The 20,422-nt window shown below is 35.4% G+C and overlaps 2 protein-coding genes across 5 annotated transcripts in view; one reads left to right on the top strand and one right to left on the bottom strand.

The window, feature by feature from the left end:
• Window positions 1–19,808, top strand: part of DUBAI (Deubiquitinating apoptotic inhibitor) — a 53,890-nt gene extending 34,082 nt beyond the window's left edge. For all 4 annotated transcript variants that reach the window (XM_090104779.1, XM_090104763.1, XM_090104773.1 and 1 more), the window contains 5 exons: window positions 6,166–6,345; window positions 16,604–16,741; window positions 16,908–16,975; window positions 17,267–17,669; window positions 17,919–19,808. In XM_090104779.1, the coding sequence (XP_089960905.1) occupies window positions 6,166–6,345; window positions 16,604–16,741; window positions 16,908–16,975; window positions 17,267–17,669; window positions 17,919–18,330 (1,201 nt within the window). In that variant the 3' untranslated portion in view covers window positions 18,331–19,808. The remainder of the gene's footprint in view (window positions 1–6,165; window positions 6,346–16,603; window positions 16,742–16,907; window positions 16,976–17,266; window positions 17,670–17,918) is intronic.
• LOC149911270 (uncharacterized) lies at window positions 2,456–3,927 on the bottom strand. The gene is made up of 2 exons (XM_090104649.1): window positions 3,736–3,927; window positions 2,456–3,655 (listed from the first exon to the last, which is right to left on the bottom strand). The coding sequence occupies exon 2, from the start codon at window positions 3,578–3,580 to the stop codon at window positions 2,459–2,461; it is 1,122 nt and encodes a 373-aa protein (XP_089960775.1). The 5' UTR covers window positions 3,581–3,655; window positions 3,736–3,927; the 3' UTR covers window positions 2,456–2,458.
• Window positions 19,809–20,422: the final 614 nt, after the last annotated feature.

The following is a 20,422-nucleotide window of genomic DNA, read 5'->3' as shown; positions in this document are numbered from 1 at the left end:
ATGCCCGGGTATTGATCTGTTAGAATTATTCCAATCTCATCTGTCTCGAGTACTTTCTTTGTTAGTTTAATAAAGTCACTTGCATTCTGTGTTTTAGAAGTTACAATAAATGCATACCTGGTGTAGTGGTCTACTAAAAGGTGTAAATATTTTTTTGTTGACCTAGATCCTCCAAAGCCACCGATAGTATCTATTGACATTATCTCAAACGGTTTTGTTGCTGGTCCCAGTTGTGACATTAGTCCAAATTTTCCTTGACATCTCGATTTATTTCTTATACATATTTCACATGTTTTACAAATATTTAATATATTTTTTGTTAGATTTTTAGCTGTATATACAGGGCTTATCTTTTTCTGCAATTGTCTGATACCAATATGGCATAAATCTTCATGCACCTTTTTAATAAGTTCTTTACTGAATTCTTCTGAGAGGATAATCTTTTCATCTTTCTTTATTTTTTTGTAGTATATTTCATTTTTGTGTATAAGATTTTGTTTATTTTCTATTATTATTGCATTTTTCTCTTGATCTTCAATTACATCTTTTATCTGTATTAAATTAACTATTTTCAATAGGTCCTCTTTGTTATCTTCTGATTCTAATACTGGGTTTCGACTCAAACAGTCAGCTTCAACATTTTCTTTGCCGGGTATATATTTTATTGTAAAATCATACTGAGATAGGTAATATGTAAGGTCTCCCAATTCTTCATCCGTCCTGCATTTAATATTCATATTCTCTAGAGGTTTGTGGTCAGAATAAATAGTGAATTGTTTTCCAATGAGCCAGTGTTGCCAATACTTAACCGCTTCTTTCATTGCAAGGCATTCCAAATATATAGCTTTTTTTCGTTTTTGAGGTTCATTCAGTTTCTTTGAGAAATATGCCACCGGTTTGTCTTTGCCGTCTAGTTGTGTCTGTTTTAATATTGCCCCAATACCCTCTAAAGATGCATCTGTAAAAATTTTTATCGGTAAGTCATTATCAAATATTTCCAACACAGGTTGAGAGCTTAAATAATTTTTTATTTGATTAAATGATTCTTCACACTTCTTTGACCACACAAATTTTTCATTTTTTCTTAATAAATTATGTAATGGGTCTAAAATAATTGCGCTTCTTGGTATGTATTCGTGGTAGAAGTTGATTTTACCCAAAAATTGTCTAATGTTCTTTTGTGTCTTAGGGGTTGGAAAATGTTTTATTGAGATCAGATTGTCTTTAAGTGGTCTTACCGAATTGTGCTGAATTACATGTCCTAGGTACTTTACCGAGTCTGAAGCGAAGGTACACTTCTGCAACTTCAATCTAAAGCCTTCTTTTATTATTGCCTCTAATACATCTCTTATGTGTCTCAAATGTTCTTCAAAGTTGGACGAGTATATCAAAATATCGTCAATGAAGTTAACTGCATATCCTGTAAGATTGTGTTTTCTTAGAATATTGCTTAAAATTCTCTGGAAAATTGCTGGTGATGTTTTCAAGCCAAAAGGGAGGCAGGTCCACTGGTAGTGGCCCTCCTGTGTGACAAATCCTGTTTTACTTCTATCTTCCACCCTTAGTGGTATTGCCCAAAATGCTGAATTTATGTCCAGTGTAGTAAAATATTTACAATTTCTAGTTTTAATAATTAAATCATCTATTAATGGGAAAGGTTGAGCTTGCGGTACAACAATTTTGTTCAACTCTCTGAAATCTATGCATAAACGGGATTTTTTATTGTCACCTTTTTTAAATGCCATTGTCACTGGAGCAGCGAAAGGACTGTAAGATTCTTCTATTAAATTATTCTTTAGTAACATGGATATTTGCTTTTCAATTTCTAATTTATCTTCTATTGTACATCTATATGGTCTTTTACTACAGTATTTATTGACTAATAAGTCTATGTGAGCTTCATAATTTCTAACTGATCCTATATCATACTTGTCTTTAGCAAAAATTGTTTTAAATTCCTTTATAATTTTCTCTATCTCAATTTTCTTTTCAGTATCTAAGTGTTCAATCATACTTATAAATTCCTCTGTTTCTATATGTTCATTGAAGTTTATTGCAAAAGTCTTTTTATATTTTTTTTTATTTTCGTTCTCTTTAGGTATTCTGTCTTTTTTATTTACTATTTTCTTTTGTTCTATCTGCAAGTTCTCATTTTGAGTTAGTCTGAATTTCTGTATCATATCCAATCCGATTATAAAATCATCAAAATCTTCATTTTCTACAACATATACATCCACTTCTTCTTCCAAATCAAATATTTTTATTTTAATTGTTATCAAGCCATCTGTTTTCTTCACACCATTAACCGTTTTCATATATGCAACATTAACATTATCTTTATCTTCTTTTACTTTTATCAGTCTTGAATTTATCAAAGAGATCTGTGAGCCTGAATCATAAATTCCACTTACTTCTATTTTATTTTCTAACAAAAGCTTGATTTTGATTAATGGTGTACTTACTCGTTTTTTTTATTAGTATTCATATCTACTTCAATAATTGAATTATTGTTCACAGTTCTGGCTTTGGTACCCCTTTCAGATTCATTTTTATTTTTCTTGAACCAACACAACTCTTCTGGATGGTATCTTATTCCTTTGTCTAAAGATTCACAGGTCTTACACGGCTTCTTCTCATTAATTTTATTTCTATGAAGAAAAGTAGCACTTCTTACCATAGGTGAGTTTTTCTTGTACATCATACCTTCATATTTTCTTATCTCGTTGAACAAATCAGTAGTGTTGTTGAGTTCATCCCTGTTTAATTTATTTAAGATAAACCCGGGTAAGCCTGTTGCAATAAGATCTATTATTGTTTTGGAGTCTACTGATTTGTTTATGTCTAGTATGAGTCGTTCTTTTTTTATTGCATAATCAATTAATAATCCTTCTTTATACTTGAACGCAAAAGCATATGTGACCATGTCCCATCCTTGGTTTTTAAATGTTTCCAAAAACTTGTTTTTCCATTCCTTCCATTCAGAAGTTACTGTTAGTTTGATGACCATCGAGCTATACCAATCCAAAGAAGATTTTTCTAAAAACAATCTCAATATTTCAATTTTTGTTTCATCTTTTGTAATATTGAAGCGGTCACACTCTTTTTCAAAATTCTCTATCCATTGCAATGCATTACAATTCTTACTTGTGAATTTTTCAATAATAAATTTCTCCGAGACATGTTTTAGGTTATGTTGATTTTCTTTCTTCGTGGTAGTTTCAATTAATTTTTCTAATATATTTTGTAAATTACTATCTTTGTCTTTTGGTTGTATGATGCTAATTTCTTCCAAGTATTGATCCAAAAATTGCATATTACCTTCCTCATCTGTATATGTTTTCTTTTGGTCTTCATCTAATTTTATCCAAATTTTTCGGCTTTGATGCCTCTTCTTTATGCTGTTTTTTATTTTCGAGAATGTATTCATTTTAACAATATATGTATGGTGAATGACCGGTTTCAGATCATCAGGTAAGACATAGCATTTTCCTTCTTCTGTAGTAATTGAGGTTATGGCTAACACATTGGATTTGCCATCATTTGAAGCTATCATCGTAAACTCAAATTGCAATCGGTCCATCTTCTTTTAGTTAACGAAAATGTCGTTTTATAAGATATATTATTGAGGATTTTCAATGAAAACCAATTTGTTTCTCTGAAAATACAAAGTTTTTATTTTAATAGTTTCACAATTTTAAAATACAAGCAGTTTGTTACTACAACAACTATTCTCACCTGAAAATACAAAGAAACGACATTTAAAGTCCACATATAATAATAAATCCCCAATTATATCCCTTGCACATTGTTGCACACCAACACACAATACTTTTATCCTTTCTCGCCATTTTGTCTTACCGCTACGTCAATCCGAAAATCATATGAACGCGCGAAGCGCGGCAAATTTGAATATGGATGAAATGTTATTTCATTACATATATATTTTTCTCTAGAATCATTAAACCAGCACTTTACTTCAGTCTGTTCTTTGGATGTAAATATAAAAACTAAAACCTTAAGCTATTTATCTTCTTTGCCCCCTCCTAATTTCCCACCATTTAATTTTCGTTCTTTCTCTGTCATTGAAGTTGAGAAAACTGTATTGTCCATTACCTCAAACTCTGTCGGTGTGGATGGCATTAGTCGTAAAATGATCGTTCCAATCCTAGACATAGTCATTCCTATCATAACCCACATCCTTAATTCCTCTATCTCATCTAGTGTTTTTCCTCATATGTGGAAAAAGGCTAATGTTATCCCTCTTCCTAAAATAAATACTCCTAACTCCTTATCGGACTATCGGCCTATTTCTATCCTACCCTTTCTCTCCAAAATCCTAGAACGCCTTATCCAACAACAGCTCAGTCTCTTTCTTAATAAAAATTCCCTCCTCGATCCCTTTCAATCCGGTTTCCGCCCCGGTCATAGTACGACTACTGCTCTTCTTAAAATCACAGATGACATACGCTGGGGTATGGACAACAGGATGCTCACAGTTCTTATACTTTTAGATTTTAGTAATGCCTTCAATACAGTGGATTTTGATATATTGTTAGGCATGCTTCGTTCCATAAACCTATCTCCCAGTGTTCTTGGATGGTTTCAGAGTTACTTGGCTGGCCGCCAGCAACGTATTCTTGTTGATAATTCTTTTTCAACCTGGCGCAACATATCTGCTGGCGTGCCACAAGGTGGCGTGCTCTCTCCAATTCTGTTTGCTGTATTTATTAATTTTTTAACTCCTCATCTAACTTCCCTTTATCATCTTTATGCAGACGACCTTCAAATATATACACAGTCGCCTTTAGCTGATATTAACACCGCCATTAATGATATAAACAACAATCTAAACAAGGTGTATGATTGGAGTGTATCCCATGGTCTCAAATTAAACCCATTAAAATCACAAGCCATCATTATTGGTAGTCAGAGTCTGGTGGCTAGAATCAACTGGACTACCTTACCACCTATATTGATGGCGTCGTCGTGCCTTACCGAAAATCGGTTAAGAACTTGGGCTTATATATGGACGAAACTCTGTCATGGTCAGTGCAGTTAAAAAACATCAGTAAAAAATATTTTGGACAGCATCTAGTTTAAGAAGGCTGCGCAATTTTTTGCCTATTCCCACCAAAGTTATGCTTGCTCAGACCTTAATGCTGCCCATTCTGGACTATGCTGACGTGTGTTTTTCCAACCTAACCCAGGAGCAACTCGATAAAATCGAACGTTTGCAGAACCTTGCCCTGCGTTTTGTTTTTGGGTTGAGAAAATTTGACCATGTCTCAGCATTTCGGAAGCAGCTTAAATGGCTACCCATCCGCCACCGCCGCAATGCTCATGTCCTCTCGCTCCTGTACTGCATACTATTTGATCCTCGTATTCCTTGCTATTTAAAAGATAACTTTGAATTTTTATCTGCCAGGAGTTTGAACCTACGATCTAATGATAACCTAATGCTAAGTGTTCCTGTTCACTCAACTAAATTTTATAACGCTTCTTTTACTGTTAAAGCTGTGCAACTTTGGAATGATCTACCCACCAGCATTAGGAAAGCTCAATCGCTTGAGTCTTTTAAAAATATGGTAAAGAATCATTATTTGCAAACCTGCTAATTTTCTGTGCTGTTTTTATTTTTGTGTTTTATTTTTAATGTTTTGATATTGGTTGTTTTTTTTTTTTTCCTTTCGTTTATTTTGATTTGTATGTTTTTTTTTATTAATTTATTTGCTTTTTATGTGTACACTATCTTCCCATTTTTACAACTGTATATTTCATGCTCGGTACTGGTCGCTTGGAAGAAATTGCTGTTTAGCAATAAAGCCGCCAATTGCTTCTGATATCCTTGTATTGTAAAATTAAAAATTTGTGTGCAATAAAGAATATATAACTATAACTATAACTACTATAATATATGATGTTATATATGTAATTTGTAAAATTGTAAAACTGACATGATTAAAAAAAGCAACTATGGAGTTTCTTGCCGATTCTTCTCCGTAGATACTGCTTTCCGAATCGGTGGTAAATGTTAAAAATATGTACCTAATGACGTTTCAAAAGTGCTTCTAGAAGAAGTCTAATTGAATAAATAAATGTTTGAGTTTGAAATCCAGATTTTTGTTTGTCAATATCGATCGGTAACAGCACGTTTGTCTTCAACAGGTTCAGCACCCACGTGGTGCTCAACATGAACGCAGTGCCGTACTGGTCGAAGATGGGCGTGCTGTTCGCTAAGATGATGCACTCGATCACTACGAAGCTGAACCCGGGCGAGTTCTTCTCGGTGGTGAAGCCGCCGTTCTTCACGAGGGACAACCAGCACGACAGCTCGGAGTTTTTGGGGTGAGTTGCTGGATTTTACAGGGTTTTAGCATTGGGTTACCATGTACTACGTACTAGAGAGGGCATCTCTACTAAACTATTTGTAACACGAGTTATAGTCAATCGTCTCAATTCTCAAACCATTTTTTTTGTTAAATTGATTGGTTTTAATTGATGATTTTATTCATATTTTTTTAATAAGATAAACAATATTTATTTGTTAGATTGATTGGTTTTAATTTATAAGTATAAGAGGCAGAATATCGACAAAGTGTATGACTCACTAGCCGGCCCGCTTCGCCGCCCTAGTTGCACAGATTTTGTTCGTGGTGTCCTCTCTATAGTAATACCTCAATGGGTTTTAGGCGAATTTTAAAATTGGAGTTCCGTTCGCGGATGCTGAACTGCGCTAAACTCGAACGAGGTTTTGGGGTAAGATAGTATTTTCGTGATGGAAGGGCAATTTTATCGAACTAGGTAACAGGTTGGCGTACAAGAGGGGGGTTCGAGTTACAACTCCCTAAAAAAAATGTTATAAAAACTAAATGATTTCTTAGTGCTTAGTTATTGCTCTTGATGGCCTCTTTAGAATAGTTGTATACGTGAGTTTACTGCTGCTGGGTTCGATTCTCGGTGGTATTTAAGTAAAGAGAAATATTTGGAACGAGAAAGACGCATGATCTTCTTGTCCATAAAGAAACGAGATGTCCCATACTATAATAGGACTGGAAAATTTTAATCTCACGTCATTGTTCAAGTTTAGTAAGGTTAGAAAAGCTAAAGGTAATTCACATATTTGAGTGCAATGTTGTATTGTTACCTGGGTAAATCGATAAGAATTAAGACATGATTTCTGTTGTAATTTAATTATTTAACTTATGATTATCGTTACGATCTTTTGAAGTTATGTTTGATATAATAAGTCAACTTATGTATACATACGTATTCGCTGATATATCTAAAAATTAATCAGTTAATGCAGAAACCAAGCCAAAATTGAACATTACGTATGCGCGAAACAAGCAGAGCGAGCTGTTATATTTCTATTTTCCCACTGGGCTTGATTAGCCATGTCGAACTATTGTTGTCTTTGATCTTTGACAAATACAAGGTATTGGGCATTATGAACAATCCGTCGGCGCGTGTGAAATGCCATGTATTGATAAAGTCCGCGTTTGTATCACGCGAAACGAGCTTCGGCATTAATGAATCGCTTTTATCCATGCCCCGCGTGCGTTTCTATTATGTTATGAATGGGCCGACTCTCATCAGGGAAATCCTCGCACAGAAGATAGCCATCAAACAGAAGCGTAATACTGTCGAATTTCGTTGAAACTACTGAACCCTCAAATCCTCTACCAAATGGCCAAAATCATTCCGTATGCGATAATGTTAAACCTACATTGAATTTTATTGTGATTCCTTCATTAAATTCGAAACATATTACAATGACACAGCTTTGTTATCTTAATCTTAATATTATTATAAAGGCGAAAGTTTGTAAGTAGGTATGGATGTATGGATGTTTGTTACTCTTTCACGTAAAAACTACTGAACCGATTACAATGAAATTTAGCACACATATAGAGGGTAACTTGGATTAACACATAGGATAGGTTTTATCCCGGAAATCCCACGGGAACGGGAACTATGCGGGTTTTCCTTTGAAAACGCGGGCGAAGCCGCGGGCGGAAATCTAGTACAAAAATAAACTTAATTACTGTGCAGAAACATTTTACAGTTTTATACCCTTTGTCTATGCCTTTGAAATAATAACGTGAAATCGACTTATAGTCTCTTTCTGGTGTATTTTGTGTAAATTATTGATATAATAATATTAACAAAGATTAAAATCCTTATTTATTTAAGCTGAAAAGGGGATGCATTTATATATATCTAAAAGTTTTAACGTCGCATTCTTATTGTTTCTGACATAAAATTCGTCTAGTTTTAGTAGTTACTATAGGTTGAGTTTGTTTCTACAATTTTTACATGTCCTACTGAAACTCGGTTATATTCAAAATCAGAACTATAAGAAGCGAGAGGAAATGACTTTTTCGAGATATGGTATGGTAAAAACGTGATCGAGACTCAACATACATCGAGTGCTCCACTACAAAGTTAGAGCTAATCGACCGGCTACGAACGGAATATAGCTACACGAATATAGTAAATCCGTGGTAGAAGGTATTGCAGATGACCAGGTATGATCTGATTTATTATGAAACACGCATTGATTTTGTGGATCTTGGCATTTTGGCACAAATCATTCAAAGCGTCGCATGTTGCAAATTGTTTGCTATAACTGTGTGTTCACAAACGTGACTGTAAATCTCGCCTAAGAAACAAAATCAATTAGTTTAATCGATAAGAATAGCAAAGGCCCGCTCAAAATTTAAGAAATAGTACAATAACGCACTTATTGTTATAAATTTGGTCTCATAGAAGAGGTTTGTTTTTCTAAGCAACGGGCGGCACGCATACCCCCGTTAATGTGTGTTTACAGCACGATACCCAGTCATAGACATTGCCGGCGTTAATTTCAAGTGCCTTATTTACAGCGGGTCCGATTGTTTTTTTTCCTTTGTAAAAGGATAGCTGATAACATGACGGCCTCTAGAATTTGTATACACACGCGTAACAGGAATTGGCACTGTATGAACAATTCGCCCGTACGCAGCATTACCCATAACTGTTAATGATGCAAATTATATGAACTTTGGTTATTGTAGACTCTCGAGTACTTCCTGGGATAAAGTTACAGGTTGAGATGTTTTTACTAGAGCCGGATGTCGTTAGATTATGGATAACAATGGGACTCAAAATATTAGTGAATTTAAATTAAAATATATAATGTAAAATAATAATATTTGTTTTTGCGGACAATAATTTTGAATCACGGATTTAATGAATTTGTCAAAAGAACGTTAAGGTTCGCGAGATATTTTAGAAAGATTATTCCTAGCTTTTCTTAAGTCTTAGCCCCTTTCGATGAAATACATCAAAAAGACGCAAAGTGGGATTGGTGCACTAAGCATATGCACACCCGTGGAGAAATTAAAGTAAAAAAAAAAAGACGGGTTGCACTCTGGGAGTGCCGGCAGAAGTGAAAACTTGATTATTAACGTTGAGCATGTTTGATATTTTGGAATGGTATCCTTCTTACGCTTTTTCGATTAGGTCACGTGTCCTGACAGAAAAAGTGCTCAACGCCGCTAAAGAAGTTTTCACATCAAAAATGAATGAAAGAAAGCCATAAGCGAGCATTAAAATTAAAATTTTGCACTTTGATTCACAGCGGAGCAATATTTTCACACAAAACATTTCCGATATTCACTTTTTTCTGATGATCGGATCTGTCGGCATTTTGTAATATTCGCGGCACAATCATATTTTCAATCAAATAAATTACAGTGTATTTAGGACATAATAAAGACCCTTCCAAAATAAACATTTGTAGCGGAATATTGACTAAGTTGCAGTCGTGCATCCATAAAGTTGGAGCCATACACAATTGACGTGAAAATGTTAAAATAGATATTACATTGGGTATTCACGATTCACGTTCTGGAACAACAATTGACTGAGATAATATCAATTAAAATAACTGGTCTGTACTTTCCTTTATAATAAATAATAAACAGAGACGCTTAAATTCTTCAATTCAATTGTAAATACATAACTTCATTGAAAAATAAGTCTCGAATCGTGAGACAATAGAAATTGAAATGCACAAAATAGAAAAGAAAGCCATAAGCGAGCATTAAAATTAAAATTTTGCACTTTGATTCACAGCGGAACAATATTTTCACACAAAACATTTCCGATATTCACTTTATTCTGATGATCGGATCTGTCGGCATTTTGTAATATTCGCGTCACAATCATATTTCTACCTATTGTTTGAGCCGTGCATTCGAGCACTCACAATTCGAGTTGTAGTTCATAAAGTTTTTTTATCTTCTTTCGATTTCATAAACCTTACAGAGGTATTATCTTTTCCCGGGCCTTTAGTAATAAAATTTCGATTAGACAGCAATTCACAGAGTGGATTCGTATGAACATTCAGAGACTGTCATTAAACAGTTTTCCCTAATGTAGCCCTGGGCTAAATATCGGTGCAGCACATTTCAGATTTACATGGGCGTAATACATTCAAACTTTAATGAACATTTAGCTTTGATCTAAGTTTGCGATAGTGGATTTGTCTTTCTTATTTCGCAGCACATTTGTTAAGCAGACCGCGAGTACATAAAACGGTGTTTGAGTTGCATAATACAATCAAATGGAAAGCTGAGCGGGCAGAAAGACGTTCAAATAAGTTATAACTTCGCGATTATGATGAGGCTGTAATTTTATAACATAAACGTACAAGTTAGTCTTGGTTTTTAATTTAATGATTGTTTGCATCAATTTTTGTGTGATAAAATCTTTAAATAGTTTATAGGTATTATTTACTGAACTCCATCTAAGGCGGATAAATTTGGAATAACGAATCTTTTTAGCTTCGTTATTTTGACACTGGTTTAATGATAGACGAAAGGATAAGGAGTCCTCAAAGAAGCAGCTCGGTTTCGTTGCTTTCGGTCCTATTTGATTCAATTTACAGATGCATCCGTGATTTTTTATAATAAAATTTAAGGATGTAATTTTGTGAGCATTTTTTTATTTTGATGCAGAAAGGCCATAAAGTGTACAAATATAATATATTATGAAAATTATTTTTTTTGCCAATAACATTTAAAATTAAAGTAAGAATCCGCCAAAAAGATAATAATATGCTAAAAAGCGATTGTCATCCGGTGGTCGGTTGAATCGATTATAAATTCTGAGGTATCAAATGAATTTTAAGAGCTATTTTGAACTATTTTGTCTCTCCCATCAATTGTATGGGGAGTTGCGTCGCTACCTGCGCGCACTTTCATACTAGCCCATGGGCGGAGAGACAAAATAGTTGCGGAGACAAAGTTGCTCGTGCGGATGTCAATAAACGTCACCGCATTTCGCTATTCCATTGAAGGGGATTGAAAACCTAAAATTGTGCGTCGAAAGCTTAACAAAGTTATTTATAAAATGGATGGATTTCTGTCACAAATATTTCGAATGTACATCGGTTTTATTCAGACACAACATTATCATTTTTATTTCCTACTATAAATTATAAACTTAAAAATGCAGATCGTGTGACTACGTTTGTATTGCCAATAATGACATTCAACTAGCAGAAGCACGGGCAAAAGCATGTAAACATGCTGTTTGTGCATGCGCCCGTGTTTGTACTCGCGGTTGACGCCGATCGGGACTGTCGGTTTTTTGACTAACATCAAAGGCTGAATGTGTTTGTGCTTGTGCGCCAGTTCACACGTTCGGTTGCACTCTCAAGTTGTACGTCCAGCCCCCCTATGCAAGTGGCTTTCTGTTATCGTAGCGTTCAATAGAATAGACTACGAATGTATGAGATTGACGTAAGCTGTAGATACGTTTATCTACAGTCTACGTCAATCTCATACATTCGTAGTCTATTCTATTGAACGCTACGCTAACAGAAAGCCACTTGCATAGGGGGGCAGATCGTCACCCATGTTTGTACTGACTGTCATGCTCGCGAGCATGTGAATATTGTGCATAGCCCACGTAAACACACGGGCTGCTTGCTGGACTACTTGCCGGGCTGCTTGACAGGTGGCTTGCCACGAGTTTGACCATACCATCACGACTTAAAATATTAGTTTCCTAAAACTCATCAAATTAACAATGAAATGACAGATTTTTGAAGACATTTCCAACGAATATTACCTAATGGGTAAAATTTTCTCCTGGATCAGTTTTTTTCTGTTGTTTGTTAGAAATGAATTGTTTGATCGTAATCAATCAATCGCAGACTCGTTGCAGTTACAATTCAATTAGCAGGTCGCATTCAATCACATTTTTGACCGCTATTTATTTTCTTGTATAGTGAAGTACTTGTATACAGTTTTGTATTACTTTATTACGGTTTACAGTCAAACAAAATGTTCCAACAAGAGCAGCATTCAGTTTTTGCCGGGCTGTAGCTGGGCCCACTAAACCAACAGTGTACGGTGAATCAGTATGAACGGTCACAGTTATTAGCTGACATATAGGTTAACTTTTGATGTGCGCAATTTTAAACTAGTATAGGTATATTAAGAAGAGCTGGAACGTCAACACATTTACACATTGCACATGTTAGGCCGGGAGATACTGACACAAAATTTCGGGTCATTTGTAACAGGATGGCGGTCTAGAGGGGTCTTAGTACGCAATGACAAAAATAAAAATGATGGTCAGAACGCTGGTACCGGCGGACTAGTCGCGTGGGCGTTAGTCACACTCGTCGGATAAATAGCGAAAGTCCAACGATTTGTAACACAAAAATTTTAGAATTTACCGATAGCCCTTAAAAAAGATGTAGGCGGTAGTGTCATGCCATACAGTTACGATGTGACTTACAGTCCGCCATACCGACGTGAATGCGTTGATTTAAAAAAAACAATTCAACCATTTGTACCGGGCTCACTTTTGCACAGGTAACCATCGTCGTGCAGCCATTTACTAAAATCGCCATGCCATACTTTTCGGACGATTCCAAATGGTCGCCATACCGCGGAAAATCTGCAAATTTTTGATTTTTTTTTTCTCGCCACCCACGCGACTAGTCCGCCGGTACCAGCGTTCTGAGTTGTGACCATCATTTTTCTTTTAGTCATTGCGTAATAAGACCTCTGTAGAACCGCCATTCTGTTACAAATGACCCGAAATTTTGTGTCAGTATCTCCCGGCCTATGTATGTGTCATATTTTGCAATCGTTTATAAATACAGGGTGATGTAATTGGTGTAGTACGAATATCTAAAAATCTATGAAGAATTTTGTGATACAGTAAATGGAAGAATTATAGACTATTTTACAGTATTTAATAAAATCATTTAATTTTTTGTTCACTTTCATTAGAAATGTCAATTTTACTCACCAAGGTGGAAATTTGGATGATAAGGATCTTGTTAGAAAAATATAAATTTTGACTAAAATCGGCATTTTTTTTTCAAAAATCAAATTACTAATTAATAATCAGAGTTATCACATTATTAAAAAAAATAAGCCAAACTATACACAATTTTTACCTACTTGATGCAATCCTCAAAGATCATGGACATAGTGTATTGCGCCTTCCACCATACCATCCAGAACTCAACCCAATAGAGTTACTATGGGGCATAATTAAAGGGAAAGTAGCATCACAAAATGTGAACTTTAACTTGAAAACTGTGTAAGAATTATTTAGAAAGGAAGCAAATGCTATTAGTCTGGATATGTTTAGTGACGTTTGGAGAAAGACGCGAGAACATGAGGAAAAATATATTCAATTAGAACCAAAAGTAGATAATTACACTGACTCATTTATAATAACATTAAGAAATTCCGACAACGAAACATCGAGTTCTTCGAGCGATGAAAGTTACAGTGAAGTAGAAGATTACGATTATGATTAAATAGATTCTTCTTCTTCTCTATAGATACTGCTTTCTGAATTGGTGGTAAATGTTAAAACTGTTAAACTGTTATGACGATTCAAAAGTGCTTCTAGAAGAAGTCTAATTGTATAAATGTTTGAGTTTGAGTTTAAAACCAATAGTGTGAAAATTATACAATAAACATGTAACACATATTTGTTAGCGCGTATTGGTAGGTATTACGTACTTACTACAAATATAATATTTCTTAGATATCTTTACTCGACCAAAGTCAGGAATTTAATTATTATTTGATAATTGAATGATTATTAATACTTTTATCCAATTGATTATTATTAGAATAAATAATTAACTTCATCAATTGATTTACTTTTAAATTATAATTTTACAGGTAAATTATGAGAGCTTTCATAAGTAATTATATTTGCATATATATATCTACAATGCACCCATTTTACAATTCAAGTCTAAAATGAAACTAGAGTCGCATTTATTTTTGAACATACTGTAAGTGAAATTGCATAAGTGTGAGTACTGTGAACATGCCAGCTTTCCCTAATTGACCGATATTGGAAACGGTTGCAATATACTTTGACGATGCTTGCTTTGAGTTTGTTTCCGTTTGAATGTTTGTTGTGATTAACATGTCTACATAATAAAATGTAAGCATCATCGCGATGTTAATTGAAACCTTTTTTTTTCACTACAGTACTTGTATGAATGGTGTTTTAATTGAATCTTCACCATTTTCAAAGCCTAACGAAGCGTGACTAATATTCAATACTGGATCGCGCTTTATATCGGATTTTCTAGACTTGCTACAGTTATCGATTTTACGCCAATGATTCAATTATTAGTTTTTGCTTTTCGTCCCATACCTGCCGGAGCATTTTCTGAGTTTTCAAACGTGGAAGTTAATAAAACTTCTATAATAGCTTTTGTTATCGGATACCTACATATGCAGGCCCACGTGAATAATACGAAGGCCTTTTCATAAGAGACTAGCAAACCCGGCGAACTCCGTTTCGCCACCAGAGACACCTTTCTTTGCTATAAACCTCACGGAGCCCGAGACCTTTCCAACGAATGTAAAACCGTGGAAATAGGTTCGTGCGTTCTGGAGTTATAGTGTCAGGAAGGAAAACCCGACTTATTTTTATAAAGTAGATTTAAACTAGATATTTATTTAGGTAATGTTTGAAATTTCAACATAAAATTTACGGTATGAAAATATAATTTGGAATGCTTTAGGGTACATCTTTTAATCCTATTATACAATTTACTTGATTGGACGGTATACGAGTACTATCGATCGGTATTTCATAATTACGAAATTGCACTTTAAAACTTTGATACCAAATTATGTGAGTAAGCTTATACTGTTTTTTTATAGAATATTACATTCTCATTTAATTAAAAAAAATATAGAATACCAGTCGTTCTACAGATTAGACAATTTTAGCTGTCAATTTCTTAATTACTACCAGTCTGAATATTACTTAAAAGTATATTTTTTTCTTCAAAATGTTAGCTGTTACTGTTGAATGTTTATTTTTCTGTAGAATAGTATCCTAGATACACGTGCCTGACCGAAGTCGTAATTTTTCATCATATTAAGTATTCTACTTTTGTAATAAAGCATCCTCCAAAAAATATCGTCTGAAATATTATTTTTTACATTTTTATGAAAATAATTGATATAATCTTATGATCAACATACTTATAGCAATTATTTTTTCAAATAATTGCCGTAAGTCTAAAATCAATATAAATACTCATAGCAATTATTTTCTAAATATATCTGATATACATATTTATTTTTCGTGTAACTCATTATTGCGCGTAAATTGTAAGTAGGCGTAGCTAAGTGAAGATTTTCCTTGAAAGGAAGCTTGTTTTTCTTATTATATATAGGTATATATCTCTAGAATAAAGGGAATTCTAAGAATGTTTACAGCCCGTAGCGAATTTCCGGTGAGAAATAATAAACTGTTTCGTCCAGCGTTTGCAACGTATTTTATATTTTCAAAATGTCTGGAAATACCCAATAAAACAAAGAAAATTAACAAGCGTTTTACAAGGGAAAAAAGAAAACTAATATGGCTCTTTTCGAAGTTATAAATAAATGGAGATAATATTAATTTCATACAAGCAATCTGACCCGGCATCGCTTTGTGGTACTTATATTTCAACGGTTGAAGTGCCCGAAGTGTAGATTTTTTGTTATTTGTAGTTTTTCTTGATTAGTGAATAAAGCAACGGAAAGAAGAAATGGCTGTGAAAAATTTCAAAGAAATTGAATATGGAGGATTCAATTATTAAATACTCTTAGGTGGATTAAATTTCTTGACAACTATTAAAACTTTTTGATATCGAATATTAGTAGATTTCTTTCAGCTATTTTAGTTATAGATGAGAGCAATATGATACCTCTTATATCTGTTAAAAATGTGTTTTAATAGCCTTAGCTCTACTACTATTATGTTCATGTTTATTTACTTTGTAGGTATTATTATACCGATTGAGTTCGCAGAATACTACTTAGATATAAACATTTTTCTATCTAGGTTCGAAGAGTTCGAAGAATACTACCTAGATAGAAAAATCTTTATATCAAGATAATATTCTTCGAACTTTACATTTCCAATGTAAATAAAAATCCGATATTGCGTTCAAATAAATATAAAATATAACGACGAGTCTCACAAACTTGTTAGTTATTCAAGCTCAGTGATTCTTACGAGGATAAGCTTGAAGCGTATTGAATTGGAGGTAATATATTTCCAGATACCTGTTCGAGTTGTTGCAATCTTACGAGCACAGCTCCGATCGGAACTTCGACTACACGCGCCCGGCGGTGTTGAATGCGAACCGTTTTCGCTTCATCCACCCGCACGCCCAGGCTTTGCCGTCTTGTCACTACAGGTAATTAGTTAATTAACTGCTACATATTATGTTTGACTTCTATACATTACATTTATAAAACATAGAAATGTTTGATGAATTGCTATGATATTCAACTAGATGTATTTTAATTCTATGCCGTATTTCTATACACTTCAATGAATTAAATAAACATTTTCTTTTATAGCGAAGAGCATTCGGAACCGAATCGCTCTCGTCGCTCCTGCTCGCCCCGGCCCGGCAGCAGCACCGCCGGTAGGTTTTCCTGAACTTGATTTCGTTACGGACCAATTAATACAAATTTATTCTTGTGTTTGATTTTACGCGAGTATTATACATTTATAGAAATTAAAGATTTTAACGGATTTTAAACTCGATTTTTTTATTATAATATTTCGCACAATTTGCAGCGAGCGTCTCCACGTGACCGCTGCGTGATGAAAATCTTTAATTCCTCAACAAAAGTTATTTTTATAATTCGATTCGAATTTTGTGCATATTTTGTTTAGATGTTTGATTGTATAGTAACCGTGTGTGGTTTTACAGCGGGCTCGTGCTCGAGCGCGCTGAAGCGCCCCGGGGACGGCGATGGGGCGATGGGCTTGCAGAGGAAGCGGTTCCGCATGAACGAGACGGTGTTCCTGAAGCGCGACTCGTTCGTCGACTCGATGTTCGGCGGCGTGCTGCTGACGCGCATCGAGTGCGTGCAGTGCCGCTCGTCGTCGCTCTCGCGCGACGTGTTCCGCGACTTGCAGCTCGCCTTCCCCGAGAAGCCGGAGGGCTGGCAGCACAGCGTGCAGAGCCTGCTCGAGTACTACTGCTCCAAGGAGAGCCTCACCGGTGACAACCAGTACGAGTGCAACGACTGCGGCGGGCTGCGCGACGCCGAGCGCAGCGTCATCATCGAAACGACGCCCAAGTATCTGATACTGGTGTTGAAGAACTTCAAGTGAGTTGTTCGGTTTTGGGTTAGGAGATTAAAAAAGGTTTTTTTTTAGTTAGATAAATTTACATTCATTTTATTTCGGATTTAATGATGAGGCGTAATCGATATTGGAAAATAAATGAGGTGATTACAATAAAAAAAAACTATTACTAATAGTCATTATAAATATTTCATTAATCAATCTCTTCAAAACTTAGACCATAGAAAGTTTGCTATATGAATTGAAGTTGAACACAGTCGGCGCATCGGCAGGTTCAACGCGAAGCTGCAGGTGCAGACGAAGCTGATGCTGTCGGTGCTGCACAACACGACGATCACGCTGCCGACGGTGCGCTCGCAGCAGGACCACTCGTCGTACGTGCTGTTCGCGGCCGTGATCCACGCGGGCACCACGCTCGACTCGGGCCACTACTACACGCTGGCCAAGGACCGCGACCAGTGGTTCATGTACAACGACGACGTGGTGACGGTCGCGGACGAGATGGAGCTGAGCAAGCTGAACCGCGCCAGCACGCCGTACATCCTGTTCTACCGGCGCGCCGACGTGGAGGAGGGCGCCGCGCCCGCGCTGGACCAGCTGCCGCCGCGCGTGCACGAGACCGTGCTGGCGCACAACAAGGAGTACGTCGAGACCGTGCGCAACCTGTGCCGAACGCGCCCGTGACGGTTAAGGTCTGACAAGTTCGTCGACTTCTCCGTACTGGACTACGTCGACTCGGAGTGAGCGGCCCCGCCCCTCCGGCTCACAAGGCGGCGCCCCCCATTGAGATAATATTACTACATATGGAGGAGACACCACGAACAAAATCTGTGCGCCATTTTTTTGCTCTAAGTTTTAAAAATTATTATCTAGTTAGGTACTTACCGATAAAAGTTATTCCTTTGCACTTTTCCGTATTATTTGTGCAATATCGTAACACACACGAAGGCATATTTGATGCGTTTCGCTTTAAAACAAAATAAAAAATGAGCGTGCAGTTACGCCATATGGCGTATGTTGAGCGGAACATAAATGATGTAGGCGGTGTCATCTCCATATGTATATCTCAATGGCGCCCCCACGCTATTTTTTGTTCGACGCTTTTCCGGTGCCCGTAATGCACCGCGCGTGCCGCCTTAACTTAGTGTTGCATGAAGACATTTTCCGTCTCGCCGGTTCGATCCCGAGACTATATGTTAGATGTATTGTAAGCCGTTCCGACGGATTGGTGCCATGTTAAGTCGATCTCTAAACAAAATCCTAAATGTGAGCGCGAGACGCAGGAACATGTTAATTTTCGCATATTCTTATTTAAATAATATTTAGGAATGTTAACAAGCGTAAAGCGCAACAATTTAAGATCACGGGTATGTAATACCCGATCACATGATAGATTTCTCTTTCAACCGTATTATTAACAATAGATCTCGCTCGCACTCCGGCGCCGGCGAATAAACCGACGATCGGGGTTCGAATATAAATAATCAAACTTAGTATAGACATGGCGCATTCGGATAATAAATACCCGATAATTACCAACTTTTTATGTTTCAAACCGTCACGGGTAAGGCTTAATTACATTGGCACCTGTATTATATGGTGAATATTTAGAGATATTATAAATGTATCACATACCTATGAGTAGATTTAGAAATATGTTATGTATTATACTGATAGAGCTAGATGTAAATTTTTGTTTTTGTTTTTGAGTTATTTTTATAATATATATGCAACTCGTTTCGTGTAATTACAATTATTATAGATAATAAAACTAGTAATCTATAATATTTAATTACTAACTATAATTATATTATTCATCGTCATGTTTGCTGGGAAAACATAATCCATCTCTACCATAAGGGAAAAGATTTGGGGTTTATTCTAGTTTTACTTTACTGTATAAATATGTGGTTTTTAATGAAATGTTTATCGCTAAGTTGTACGGCATTTACAGCTGTCGATGATTTGATACTCGGTATGGTTTATTTAAAAACACTATGAAGTTGAAAAAAAAAATATATTTATATTATTTCGTATATACAATTGTAGAAGATTGATTTTGCACTTGAGTTTGCGGATACTTTATTCGGGTATTCATCATTACAGCAGAGAAGTTTTGTAATTACAAATAAATATACTTGCATGTGATTTCTTAAGCAAAATTTGTATGTTATTTCATTTTCCTTCCCCGCCTTTATTGCTTTGCGTAATTTTTAATTCCAACTTATTAGATTTTTTTTATACTAAAATATTTTATATATGACTGAAAGTTGTCTTCATAATTAAAGAAAAAAAAAATAAATAAAAGAAGTAAAGAACTCTCGTTCATAAGTGGATCTTGCGCATGCGCTCTGCAATTATAATTATGCATATTTATTAATCATGCATACTTACATAAAAATATATATTTCTTATGCTTGTATATCTCAAATAAATAAGGCGAAAGTTTTTAGACTACAAGCCCGCATAGGACAAAAAAAGGGTCAAATGAACCACCATGGGACATATCTAGAACGATAGCAGAGCAAAAAATAATAAGATTCATCACTATGCCGTCACTTGTAAGCTGTCCAACTGAGTGCAGATGAGAATTGAAAAGTACAGGTAGACTCGGTAAATTTTGGTCATATATTTTTGTACGGCATTCTTAACCATCGATAGATCCATTAAAAATAATAAGAAACCGCTCAGTGCCGTACAAAAATGTGGGTCCACCAAGTCGGAATTTTTATTTAATTTCCGAGAGTTACCGGGGGTAAATTTGGTCATTTGACCA

This window comes from Colias eurytheme, chromosome 1, assembly GCF_061535395.1.
Source record: "Colias eurytheme isolate Ceu_HAF_F1 chromosome 1, ilColEury1 Martin Lab GWU primary, whole genome shotgun sequence".
NCBI lineage: Eukaryota > Metazoa > Arthropoda > Insecta > Lepidoptera > Pieridae > Colias > Colias eurytheme.
Note: the sequence above shows the minus strand (reverse complement) of the source record. Positions and strands in the feature narration are given on the sequence as shown.